This window comes from Phasianus colchicus, chromosome 1, assembly GCF_987193195.1.
Source record: "Phasianus colchicus chromosome 1, bPhaCol1.hap1.1, whole genome shotgun sequence".
In the NCBI taxonomy this organism is placed as follows: Eukaryota; Metazoa; Chordata; class Aves; order Galliformes; family Phasianidae; genus Phasianus; species Phasianus colchicus.
In genome coordinates, this window is record NC_143436.1 from 182648236 (window position 1) to 182662668 (window position 14433).

A 14433-nucleotide genomic window follows, 5' to 3' on the forward strand; every position below is an offset into this window, starting at 1 on the left:
AGCCATTCTGTGCTTTCTGGAAGTCAAGCATCAAGCTACATCAGATAACTGAGGTGACAAACACAGCTGATTCAGTCACTCATGTAATTGAGACAGGAGACAGCGTACAGCATTGTACTTATATTCCTTATATCCAATCTACGCCTCCTCTGTTTATGTTTGAAACCATTTCCCCTCATCCTGTCATTCTCCCCTTGTCCTATCAAATGGGCACATATATCTCATGCAGGTGTGCACCCTCTGAACTGAAGACTCTTTTTAATGTTCTCCTGCCCCACACAGGAAAAACCCTTCCCCATGCTGCTGAGTCCTCCCATTCAAATTCTCCCCAATTATTTGTGCAGCCAATAGTTCACGGGTGGGAATGGGAAGGTGGAGTGCCCGCCTGACCACAACACAGCCAAGGAAGCAAGGAACTGAGGCCCTGGAGAGCAGTTTTTCAAAGAGATGCTGCTGGGAGGGAACAGCCACACCTTTTCAAAGGGGCAACATTATGCTGGATCTCATTTTCCTCTCACTCTGTAAGTGCAAGGATCCACAATTGTTATTATTATCCTATTACTGTAATTGCTCAAAGGATTTTCTACCAGTCTCTCATTTAACATAGTATGTGAAAAGCTGACAAAGGAAATGTGATTAAGGTGTGAAGCTCTGGTGCCTGGCAGCTCTACTGAAGTGCAAAAGATTCTGATCATAACCAGTAACTGAAAGAATGATGGGCTTCCTGGGGCTTTCATCAGGAAATAAAAGTACAGGAGTCCTTACACACCTGTCAGAAACTCAGAGAAGAATGGTGGAAAGCAATCCAATCCATCTGTATAAACTGCCTTTTGTGGTACAACTCTGCCACTCCCTTCTTCCATTCACTCCCTTAAAATATTAAAGCATTGGCCATGACAGAGTCTACGACAGGCTGAGGACAGCAAAACAGAGACGGAAGCTCGCACAATTTTTCTGAGGTTTTCTAAGGATGCAATTCCTTTCTTGTTCTCAACCAAGAAACTGATACTCCCTGCTCTGTCCCTTCCCTCCTTTTCCCTGCAGCCGTTAAGCTGACAGCTATCTGCAATCAATACAGACCGTGCCGAAGCCGCAGCATTACAGGGCAGAAGGGGAGCAGGGCAGCAGGATGCTGAACGCCTGCGGTTCCCTCCAGCTGTGTGCAGCTGGAAGTGCTGTGCCCACCACTGCCACTGCGGGCCGCTCCTGGCAGGCAGCTCCCACTGCACCGTGAGAACTGGGGCACTGCACAGGGGGAGGATGGCAGATGCAGGAGCACGGTTTTCTCTTTCTGAGCAGTATTTTTAGTCTTATGCTCTTCCACATCTATTGACTCCTATTGTACTCTACCAGGCTTGCTGGGCAAATCGTTACATCTCTCCCCATACTACATTTTTAGCTTAGCATAACATCTGTCCAGTTTCAAGTTCCTCAAAGCCATCTCAGCTTGCACCAGCTGCAATCCCTAGTTCACAAGCACCAGCAGTACATTCCTGCTCCATTTCTTAAAGCCATGAGCTATGCTGCACATCAGCTCTTCCTCTGCTCTCAGCACTCACCAGAAACCTTATTCCCCAACATAAAACAAATGCATGGTCCCCACTGCATCTTGAACGCCTTTTCCCACTTCAAAAACTAAGGACAAACAGAAACTTCAACTACATGGCCTCAAATAGGCTGATTCCCAGTCCCAGGCAATGTGCCACCCCGGGGTCCATGAGGGTCCCTGAAGCACAGGGCAAAGCCATCCCTTCTCATCATGGACTGCCCAGACAAACCACACCACCTGCGTGCTGCCCATGTGCATTCCCTTGACTGTGCCTGGTATTCAGAATTATTAAAGACAGCTATGGGAGCACTTCTTGTATCCCTTTACTCAGGCTTTGGCTTCCTGCAAATCTCATTCATCATCGTATTTGTGTTTAGGCTGCCATCTCCTCCGACACACAAAGGAGATGAAACCAGGGACTTCCAAAGCCAAATTCGTATGTTCGGTATCTGAAGCTAACAGCCTGAATCCTCCAGGTGAAAGCAGTAATAGATTTATGCACTCTGTGGCTCGAAGAAAGTGAAGTATGTGAAACACACATAACCATTAAGTTGTACTGGTTGCTAGACAAGCCTTTGCATACAAATCATAGGAACTTGTGTGCACTCATTAGCAAAAACATACTTTATGACCACTGAACCTACATACCATCTTTATATTCTTTGTGCTTCAAGCCACACCCCAGCTGTGGGGTTAGGAGATATTCTTTGTTACCCACATTTGTGTCCACTGGACATGCGTCCATTTTCAAGGGAGCACGAGAATAGCCCCAGTAATTCCCTAAGTGTCTTGTAGGACAATGGGTCTTGCTGCTAATATGTCCCATAGTATGTCCCATACTGCTCCTGTGCTCCAGCATTACTGACTGCAGTCCTTCTCTAAATCAGAGATCAATCACAACTGAGAAACTTTTTTTCTGGTTGCCTACTCCGTGTGACTCCTGCACACCGCACACAGATAAAGACAGTGATATGTGATGTATTCTGTGCTGATGGCATAACAGTTTACCCATGCTTCTTCCAGGCTTTAATTCAGTACAGGATTTTTTTTTATTTTTTTATTTTTTTATTTTTTGAGAAGTTGGGTACTCAGAAAGAAAAGAATTATGGATTTGACAAAGAAATTAATTGAGAATGGCTGATTAATATCTCATAACTCAGAGTGGGTGATCAAATTGGTCCCATTTAGCCTTAAAACACAATAAACTGAATGCTATTACATGCTACCCACTCTCTATTTTTTTTGGTGAGCTCCTTTGCTTTTTCTTCTTTGAGGCACTGATACTCGCAGCCATCAGACAACAGTTCATCCTCCAGACTGCTTTCACATCTTTTCTGTATCATCTGTAAGGACTTGTAATGTGGATCACTTTCCATATGGCACCACTTCTGATCTGCCAGCCACTTTCATGAAGCATATGTAACCTCACAACAGATGCATATATGTGTCCTTCCAATACACCCATGTCCTCTTATGCTCTTTTTCTTGGACATTAGTTTATGCCTCCACATACCACTTCCCGTTCTTCTTATCTACATAACCAGAAAATCACAGAACTGTAGGGGTTGGAAAGGACCTTCAAAGAACATCGAGTCCAACCCCCCCTGCCAAAGTAATAATGGCTCAAATGTAATAATAATAATACATAATAATGCATCACTTGAAGTTTTACCTTGTTGCTTTTACTATTCAAGAGAAGCACAGAACAGGGATACTGAGCAGAACAAAGAATTTGGAAAGAAAACACCCTGCAGAGCTCTGTGCTGGAGGCACTGCAACCAGCAGGATGCAGAGCAGTGTTACCTGGCTGTGCACACAACCCCAGGAGCCAGATCCCTGCCTGCCCGGGCTTCCTGCCTGGAGTAGAAGGGAGAAATTGGGAAAAACTCCTGAGTCAGGCAAGAGCACATGACTATTGATTTCCAAAGCAAATTATCTTCCCAGCTGCAGTGTTTTTGAAAAGTCCTTTCCTAAACACTCTTCTTAGTTTAAATGGGTGGAAAGGACCAATCTCAGTAGAAGAAAACTTGGAGGAAATCAGTAATAAAAGGCCTTACAGAACTCTGCTGAGACTGTGGCTCTCTAAAGCTTTGTTCCTTTCTCCCTATCAATGTAAAAGGCTTTTAAAAAAAGTGCTAAGTGTACTGATGTACAGATGTCCCCTTTTTATTTTTAATATTAGAGCTTTTTACTCCTGAATTTTACATGAATGTATCTGTGCTTGATAAACGGTTTTTCACTTGCACTCTATGTAGTTTTCCAGAGCTGACCACAGCGCTGTCCAGATCTGTATCTCACATGAACTCATAGCGTGAAATACTGGTACATCAGGAACACTGAAGCAGAACAGGAATCTTTTGAGGACCGGTAATAATCTGCATTTTGTACTCTCTTGGCTCAAGAAGAATTTTCTCACTCTCCCCTGCCTCTACCTTGAATATGTATTACATGAATCATTTTATCCACTAAGGAAACAGGTCTGACCCTGACACCAAAAAAAAGGCCACGTGAAATGTTTAACCATAGGAAATGAAGTGTAACACAAGGCTGTGAAATAAATTAACAAGAACAGAATATTTTGTGTTGTAATTCCTAATTATTTTGTGTAGCATTTTTAATATTAACACATACACTGCCTTTTACTGCAAAGTGCCAAAATTTGAATTCAAAAGATTTCAAGACAGAGTAGAGGTCTCAATTCTTTTCATCAGTTCACTTGCACTACCTGTGAGCTTTTCAAAAACACCTGTTTGATGGATATTCATTGGGAAAGCCAATTGTAAGAACAGATGACATTCACATAAAAATGAAGTTCAAATTTTATGAGCTTAAGAGACTACTATGCAAACACACCATAAAATCAAGTGGAAGAAGTGCATGCAGAAATGGCATAGAATCTACCTCGGAGAAGGTCTGTGAGTGAGAAACTGAGGGATTTCTTATGAATAGTAAAATATGATATATTTTAGCATGAATCTTCATAATGTGTTAAAGCCTTTCCCTATCAAGAATGTAATGAACGAACACTGCAACTGCTTTTTGCCTCCCTTGTGCTCTACTTGTATTTACAGAAATAAACCGCAGTCGACAACAGCTTACACTGTCCATGATTTTAGAATATCAAAAGGTACTGTACAAGACTGTATTTTTTCAGGAGCAATGGCTGCATGTAAGTACAACACTGAAATAGCCTGTGGAACACAAGAAAACAGCCCAATTGACATTCTTTTTAAATAGGCAACTACACAGCAGAGGTCCAATTCCTAAACATATATTTTTTAAAAAATAACATGAGTTAAGCAATTTAATACTCAAAAAAACTGAGAAATGAGAGAAAAGTATGAGAACCCGTTCATCTTGCAAACAAGCTGACCCTACCATTCCTTCCAGCTGCAGGTAAAGCCCCTACTTAACTCAGCGACAGCTCTGCCTGGGGAAAGAACTGTGGGACGAGGGCCAATATTTGAGCAGGATTTTTCTCATGTCAGTGCGGTTGGCCAACACCCAGCAAGAACAGCAGCTTGTGAACACAGGTCTTCCCCCTTGATTCCCACAGAAAGCTTATCCATAATCTGAGGAATGTTGTGAAGAAAATGGGCTGTCCCTTCACATCACACAGCCACTATAAATATGGTGTGTATGTCACACTCTGGTTCCACCTGACCGTAAGGAACCAGAGATCCAACAAACGGCTGCGCTCACCCAAACAAGTCAGGCAGGTTCATGGGAAAGAAAAGAGGGAAAATCCTCACAAAGAGGTAACACTACTGAAACAAGGCACCTGACCCATACTTTATCACGCAGAAAAGGACAGATTTTCTTAAGTGCTTAGTAATAAGCAGTTCCCATTGGGAAGACAGGTGCTGCTGGGAAATAGTAGAACAAGCTCTGCATGCCAAAATGTGAGGAAATCTCTCTTTTTTAACGTGCTTGTCTGAAAACATACAGCTCAGATATATAGAATTATTAAGCATCCATATTAACGTTGTTAAAACCTAGCAAGATCTTTAAAAAAATTAATAATAGGTAAGAACCATTATAACCATGGAATACATTGTCCACTTGGGCTTTCTGCCCAATCACATAACTCAGATATTAGCACACCCATCAAAGTTGCAGGAGTTCCTGCCCAGGCCAATCTAGAGGATTTTGTGCTGTGCTAGTCCAAAATCATTGCCTCAAGCCAACTGTATGGAGAAATGGAAATCCAGACAGGAGACCAAATTTTCCTTTTAATTACACTTATCCAATTTATGAATTTCTTCATGTTTGCACTGGCGCAAATGTCACCCCTTTTAAATCAGTCACCTATTAAGAAGTAAGACCTATAAGAAAAGATTAGATATATGGCCTAACATATTTCAATTGAAATAACTGCACCTGCTCACAACCTGAATTTGCACAATTCATAGCAGGGTGTAAAATGTTTAAGAAATCAAAGCAGACGGCCTCCTCTCTTGTGATCAAGCAAGTCTTAAAACAGTCAAGATCTAAAAATGAAATGCATAAGCTATTTTGACTAGCGTACAAACTTAGATTGCAATGATAAAGCTGAAGTTAATCCATTCAATTTACTTTTGTAAAGGTGCTTTGTCTTAGACAAAAAACACCGCACTGCACTGCGTTGGCTTCTGCAGGAGGAATGAAGTAGCACAATCTTTGTCATTAATACCATGAAAGGAAGATGAAATTAGTTCTGTAGCCTCTAATAAAGCTTTTGAGTTTACAGTTTTAGCCAGTCCAGTAGAATGCTAAGACAAAAGCCTTATTTCATGCTAGAGAAATGCATGTTCTGAATTTTCACTGAAGAAATCTGACTATATTTCACCAAAGGCCCATCTTTTATTTTCCCAACAATGACCTTGAAAATTAAATCCAGACTCTGATGGATTGGAGCTACTGATGGTTGATTTTCTCACTGCTTTTAGAACTATGAAACTCTTTGAATGCAGATCCTCTCCCAGGTACACATGCACAAAATCCTTCATACACTGAATGACATATAAGTACCCACATATTCTCTGATTCCATCAGCAAGTTCAAAAAACAGAATTTTAAGAGACATCATTTCCGAGAATTGTGGTTTATTTTGAGACTAACTCCACACATGAAAGAAAAACACTTCAAATGTTGTGGGTTGCTTTTTGCTGTTATTGTTGTTTGTTTGTAATCACTCCTATTTCAGAACAGTAAGATTTAATCCAGTTCCATTTTTATAGGCAACTAGCACAATGTTTGATTTTGCAGTTCCAACCTGAGCACATGGTACGCCTTTATGGTAACTTTCAAAACTCTGAACTGCATCCTTGGGAATGCTGTACTACTCTTGACAGCGAAAGAGCTGTTTGGGGACTGTTCAGCCCAGAGAACAGGCACACAAGGATTTCATCAGTGTCCACAAATACTAGAAGGCAGGGTGCAATGAGGACAGAGCCAGGCTCTGCTCAGTGGTGCTCAGTGCCAGGACAGGAGGCATTAGGCACAAAGTAGCACACAGGAGGTTCTCTCTCAACACCAGGAGCACTGCTGTGGAGTCTCCTTTCAAAGGCACCTGGACATGGTCCTGGGCACCCTGCTCGGGGTGTCCCTGCTGGAGCAGGGCTTGGGCCAGGGGACACATAGGTCCCTTCCCAGCTATCATGTAATTCTCTGATTCTGTGAAAACAATTTTTAAACTATCAAAACTCACTTTCTATATAAAGACCATCACAGTATAAATGGCACTGATTATTAAGCAAAGAGTACACACTTATTGTTAAAGTGAGTTGTAATTATTAAAGTAGAATTAATTATCAAATTTAATGAAAATCTTCTCAAATCAAAGTTGAAACTGCTCTAAGTTTCATGATGGCAGTCATGATAGAAAAGCAATGCTACATCTGAGCCTATTTCCTCAGCTTCCTGGATGCCTCAGCAGATGGCACCGCTTTTGCTCTCACAACCAACATCTCAAGGCCAGAGATGGACTCATGGAAAGAAGCTCCTGTCTGCCCTTGGGGATGACTCCAAGCTTGGTGGAGCTCAACCAGAAACTGCAATCTGGTGAGGTAGAGTCAGACCACTAGTTTCAGGTCCCCAGCTCGCCCTTAGTCTGGTGGGCATTACAATCAAAGAAACAAACTGTTGGAAAGAGAGTGAAGTTATTCCAAGATACAATTTTTTTTTAAATTCCAGTAGGCTTTTTTTTCTTTTCCTTCCAGATCTATGTGACATGTAGCAAACTCAAGTAGATAGTTCAATACTATCTACTGGGATTACAATTTGAGGGAAGAGATAAAAAATTTGGTGAGAAATGAATTGTGTGCAAGATAAGGAGTGTTTGATTTGCCCCAAGTTACATCCATTAGGAATATGTTCATTTCAGTACATACATGAAGTTGAACTGACTCAAAGGGAAAAGCTGTAGTTTTAATATGAGGTACTGATGAAACTCTTGAACCAAGACCTTCTCTTTCCCATTTAGCCTAATCATGTACAAGAACTGCAAGACTGGTTATACATGAAAGATTTTTGAAACAAATATTTCAACTGAGTACGTGTGTGTATTCCAGAATGACTTCTCCAGGAAAAAAAAATCAGAGCATGGCTCTGTGCACGTGGTTTCACAAACCAATTGGACTGGTGGAGTTTATTAATAATGATTTCATAGTCTGTGGAATAGAATATTGCAGCAAATATCACAGTGCACCATGCTGTGTAGAGTGCACATAGTTTTGACTGCCATATTTCTGCTCATGCACAGAGGAACAACTTCAGCTATGTTTTAAAGAGCTTGTTTGCAGAACAGAGAAGATGTGGTAATCTAGGCAGCAAGGTGTTCTGCTAAGCTTTACATTCCACAATGAAGCTTCCAGTGTTGTCTTCTCATGTACTGTGATCTGAACTGAAACCAAGTTAGCTATACATGTTTCACAACTAAGTGTCACAGTGTAGTATGTTTTTAATGATGAAACTTAGCCATAAAAATCAGAGGTCTTGGAGTTAAAGGCTTAAGAAAAACAAGATCACTCTGAAAAATAGTGTGACCAGGTGTGGAACAGGTGTGATCTCTTCTTGTACCCTTAGAGATTATATATGAAAAAAATGAACAAAGTTTGGCTCAGAATCTGCACTGCAACTTGGAGTGCAAAGACTATGGGTAACCAGAATGCCTCACCCACAGTGGGCAGAGAAAGCATTTATTTATTTTCTTTTTCTTCAAGGCCCTTCAAAGTCAACAACTATGCACTACATACCATGATGGATGCTGAGATAAATGCAGTGATTACTAATTTGTTAAAAGAGGAAGAATGTGAGATACAAATCTTCACTAGAGGAGGTTCAGACTGAGTATTAAGATAAATTTATTTATCATAAGAGGGATTAAGCACTGAAACAGGCTTCCAAGAGTGGTAGTTGGTGCTTCATGCCTTTCAGAAGCATTTGGGCAATGCCCTCAGCAACATTCTTTAAGTTCTGGTTAGCCCTGAAGAGGTCAAGCAGTTGGATGCGATGTTCTTGGAAGGTCCTTTCCAGTCAAACTATTCTAAATTGCCTGGCCTGCATCAGAAATTTCAACAAAAAAATTCCCAACCACAAGACAAGAGTTGGAAGGTAGATGGTTCTTTGTGAAACTATACAACTTCCTCTCAAAATGATTCAAGCAGGTATAATGTTGATAGCTTTTCTGAGAATTACTAATGCAATATAGATTCTGCATGCAATGGTGAAAATTCTTCAGCATTCAGCTGAAGAATAAATATCTAAAATGCTCTCCAATAACCAATGCAAATTTCATACCTCTGACATCTACCTGAATTTGGATTTCCAATCATGAGCATAATCTCCCACTTGTAATGTGCAAACCAATATATGTCAATGTTGCATATGTTTCAGCTTTGGTGTATTGTGCCCTGACGAGTAAGAACCTTGTACTTTTCATGTTTTGCAATAATTTCAGCTCTGTCAGTAAGAGAGATTCTCTGAATAATGTATGCAGTGCAAAAACGAACAGGGTTTAAATAAAACACGCAAGTGGGAAGGGGAAAGGAGAGGAATGACTATCTCCAAACTGATACAGATCAGATTCATTTTGCTGATTTACAACAGAGTCCTTGTGCTTAAGCAACCTGTTTCATGTGCATTCACACTTAATTGTTCCTAGGCCTTTTTAAAGAAAACAGAAATGTCCATGACAATCATTAGAAGACATTATATTAAATGAAATATACAAAATTACTCCAGTTCCAAAGGCACTTCTGAATGTACACTTGGCTATATGTTTATATTTAATGAAAAGAAAAAATACCCCACAGTTTTTCAACGTTGCAGTGGGTTACCCACCAACATACCCTCCATAATCCTTCGAAATAGTCTGTTTAGAGTCCCTAACACATCCAATGAGCCAGGCCTTGAATCTTCACAAGTAACCTCTGTGCACATAGAAACAGATCCAGAGGTAAGTGGTCATGTCTTAGACCTTCATGCATGAACTCATATGAATATTCAGTTCAGCCCAGCAGCTCTAATGCTTTTGTACTTTGTATCTGGAAACGTGTGCACAGAGGAATTTTTCTATACAAATAACAAGGTCCAAAGCCACTTTTTAACAGCGGTTCAGGAAAGAGTTATCATTTTACATTGCCATGAAATCATTTAATTCTGAGCTGATGGTGGGGGTTCTTTAATTAGATTAGAAAACCTCACACATCTGTGCTTTAGAAGCCTCTGTCAAGGCAGGAAATTCAATCACATGGAAGTCAGTGTCCTCCAGCTATCAGACAATTGATTTTTGCAGGATTCTGCTCATATTTAGCTTAAGGGACATGTGATATGTTTATTCACTTGTCAGTCACTTTGCCTGTGTTTCATTAGTAGAACATTTGTTATTTAAAATATATTTTCCAGTATTATATGAAAAATGAGAAACAGATTATTAGAATGAGACTGCAAAATGTAACGTAAATACAAAGTTGGACTAAAAATACACGTTGGTTTAAGTGAGAAGCACAGAGCTGAAAAGGCCTGTCGGGTTTTGTCTATTTAATACAGTTACAGAATTATAGTAGTATACACATATATAAACATATACATTTATTCTCTTTTTTTCTCTGCTTCCCTCTATACAGTGCAGATTTATCATCTCTGAGTCATTACATTCTTTAGAAATAAAAATGGGTTCACTTTAACAAAAAATAAAAGAACAAGGTTATGAATCACTACTTCTGTAGATTGTAGCAAATACAAGGGGACAGGTTTTCCTCAGTTAAGATACTCAGGCTAAAATAACCTAAGGTGGTTGGAACAAGAGAAGAATCTGCTGTGGATCATTGAAATTAGGGAAAGTTTCGGACAAACCCTTGTTTGAATCTAAGGCATTGAAGTCTGACACACAGAAGTGGTTCAACTTTAGATAATCTTAAATGTATGCAAATCAGAGTTAATTCACCAGCACTCCAATGGAAATTCTCCACAATACCCTTAATCCAAAAAGTAACAATTGCCTCTGAAATTATTTGGCAGAAGTAGATGGGTAGGCAGAATCTAAGATAATTGACTTTATCTAAAACTACTGATTTCAATATGCAATATTTTTAGTCCCTTCCTCCTTTGCTAAAAACGAAAGTTTAAAAAAAGCTCCCGTGTCATCTGTCTCCACGAATATGTAATCGGCGCCTTCAAACTCGACACGCATGGTAATGTTTTCTCAATGAACTACACCTGCACACATCTGATGCCTCCCAGTTTCAAAAGCCCTTCTGAAATGCTTTCTTCTCATGGAATTTGATATTGATTTTCATGCTAAACACAACTAATACATTGCTTAATATAGAATTCACACTTAATGGGACATCAGTCTTTCCTGCCTGAAATGAATGGAGCCATTTTGGCAGCTCTGAAGCTTTTCCTGTTAAATAAGGTGGCAAGGTCATCTGAAACTTATAGTACTGAAGACTCACATAAATAAATTTAGTGCACATTCAATAAATTATATATGAGAACTGCACAGTGCATGGCATGTTTACATATTAAAAGATGGCTGTGAGAAGCTGGGGAGAAACACAGAACATATTTTAAAGGCACAGTGGACAGGAAGACCTTCTCCAGCTCATTTCTATTTTAAACTCAATAAGCAATGCCGCTCAGGGCATCTACATCCAGAGGCAATTTGTTCCTGAATGAAGAGAAGGGGTTCAAAAACTTAAAGGCCAAAGAGGAAAACCCATAGAACTGAATTCTGAAGCATGAACGTGAGGTTCCTAACAGCCCTCAGCTCTGCCACACTGTATCCCACTGTCTTATGTAATAAAATAAATTCCTCCTTATCAGCCTGACATACGTGAAGTTAAACAGAAATGATGCTCTGCTGCTCTCTGAGACCAAGCACTATTCAGCATGTGTTTCAGCCACTGCTAAAGACCCCAAGGTGATCGAAATGTAGGAAATTCACTTAATTATAATCTGTTAAAAATAATAATAAAAAAGATTAACCGTTACTGTTATTTGGTAAAGGCATTTCATTTTCTGTTTCCCTTTCATGGCGTATGTGAGCCTGTGTGTGTGCATGTGTGTGTGTGTAGAAAATATATAGTAGGAAGAGAATATTTGTTCCAGTTGAGGTGGTCTGTGAAATCAAGTAGATCAGATACTAACTTGACTTGGCACCAATGTATGGATGCATAGAGACATATCCACAGGATGTATGCATTACGAGATGATAAGAGACATTTACAACCTAGAATATAAGAGCAGGGCTGCCTCAAGTGACATCACCAGATCAACTGCAGCGTCAACCGACTCAGATATATAATCCTGCACACCGCTGCTTTCCTATCTCCTTTCCAAGCATTAACAAAGCATTCGTGAGCATACACATTCACGTTCCAAATACATGCAAGGCACGTCATACCCGAACGCGAACAAGAGCAACAGTGGGGTTTATGGATGGATCGAGACATTCATAATTTTTCTTTACAACAACAAAATTCATCTCCATAGAAACCAGAAAGCGAAAAACTACAGGAATAACACTAAAGTAAATGTCACATCAGGTTAGTGAGCACAAGGCGGGCGAGGGGACTGTGCTCCAGTTAGGACTAACAAGGACTGCTGCCCCCCCTGCTCTTCTGCTACGGTATCTACACCAAAACCAGACTTTCTGCTGTATTTCCAATGCACGATAGCAATGTGATTTCCTGTTATTTTCATTGCAATTTACCCGTAAGCTGGTCAGATCAATGGCACGTTTACTTACAGGCATTTGTTACAGCAAAGCTGTTAGCTGTTTCAATGTTGTCTACATGAGGAACCAAATTAAAAGGTGCTTCGGAGGCATTGGGGCTGGTGTTATGAAGAAAAATTGCTAATCGAAAAGCAGTATATTCCTGATCTGTGTTCCTGATGAAGAGACCACCTACAAGAAAAAAACAAAATAAAGAAAAAAGGAAAAAAATAGCAAGATGCAGAGGAGGCAAGGTGAATTGCTGGCAAGCTACTGTCTTGTAACACCAAGGAACTGATTCTCCCAAAGCTGCACAGTAAGGAAAGTCCTAAGACTTTAATGGGCAAGGAACTAATCACATTCATAATCACAACCGCTGCCTTTAAATCACTGTTCTCAATCGATATTCACCACCCCGACGCTTCATGCTTCTTTCCCGACTTCTCGGTTTCCAGCCTTTCACATGTAAATACCCCGATTTGCCATGATTACAGTGACCTTTGGAAGTGTTTAGCCTCCATCTCCCTGCGACTGAACACACTGCTAAATCAGCTACTCAGCAGCCTCTCACATGAAGTGGCGGGCTGATTAAGGGGAACGATGCTTTCCGGATTAAAAAAAATACCCACTCTGTGTCGGATTATCTGCACTAAACAGGAATATAATGAACTTTGCTCTTCCACAGCCATGTGCAGGCAGGGAGCCGCTCAGCTCTATTAGCAGCATCTCCACAAGTCCACGGGCAATGATGCAGCGATGGAGATGAGCTGGAAGGAATTCAGATAGCTGCGTCCCATCCGAAACGCGCCCGGACGGAGGGAAGCGGGAGGCGATGGGAAAAGGGTGAGGAAGGGGCACAGAGCTAAGCGGTTAGTCTTTCAAAATCCCAAACTTTTCAACTACAGGAAGGGAAGGCAGCGCTGCCTTTCAGCCCCATGCCTACGGTACCGCAACCTCAGCTCTGGGAAATGGGAAGCCGGAGGGGGCCGAAGCAGCGCAGGAGCATCTCCCCAAGCGCCCTCCCCTCCTGCCGACCCTGTGCACCCCGGGGCTGGAATGAGTTGGGCAGAAGATGAGCATCCTTCCTACGGCACGCAAACACACACACACACACGTACGCACACATACACAAATGCACGCGGGCTGTCAACGAAGGCAGGGAAATGGGATGGTGGTGGAGGAGAAAGCTGCAAGCTGCCTTCAGAGCCGCCTTCCCAACTCACTTCGCAAAGGCTCGAACCCCTGAGCACCCGCACACAGCCCAATGCAGCGCTTACCTATTTGCACGCTGCTAGGAAAAGCTCCCATTGCTAGTCCCCAAAAGCCAGAAAACAACAAGACAAGCTGTCTGCAAATTATCCTCATCTTCTCTTTTGCCTCTCTCTCGCCTTCTCCCGCTCGCTCGCTAGATGCTGCTCAGAGAGGCATTGAGGACGAGGCGGCTACAAACAAAATCAAGAATTTAAAAATAAAAAAAAATAAAAAAGAGGGAAAAGGGGGAGAAAAAGAGAGATTTTCTCCTTTCTCTTTCTTTTTTTCTTTTTTTCCTTTTTTTTTTTTTTTTTGGTCAGTTTTTATTTTGCCGTTGCTTTAGGATTTGCTGCCTATTCTCTGCCGCTCTGCCTCTCTCTCTGCAGCCGCCGCAGTTTCAGCAAGCCATCCCACCGCGCCGGGCTTTTCCCGC

General features: G+C 41.2%; 1 protein-coding gene across 15 annotated transcripts in view; it reads right to left on the reverse strand.

Moving 5' to 3' along the window:
- Positions 1-14257, reverse strand: part of GRIA4 (glutamate ionotropic receptor AMPA type subunit 4) — a 234015-nt gene extending 219758 nt beyond the window's left edge. For 5 of the 15 annotated variants that reach the window (XM_090133927.1, XM_090133934.1, XM_090133925.1 and 2 more), the window contains exons 1-2: positions 14027-14256; positions 12783-12941 (exon numbers count right to left, since the gene is read on the reverse strand). In XM_090133927.1, the coding sequence (XP_089990053.1) occupies positions 12783-12941; positions 14027-14114 (247 nt within the window). In that variant the 5' untranslated portion in view covers positions 14115-14256. Of the gene's footprint in view, positions 1-12782; positions 12942-14026 lie in introns of all 15 variants that reach the window. The other 10 variants (XR_016463409.1, XM_090133923.1, XM_090133930.1 and 7 more) reach the window with 5 other exon arrangements.
- Between the last annotated feature and the right edge of the window lie 176 nt (positions 14258-14433).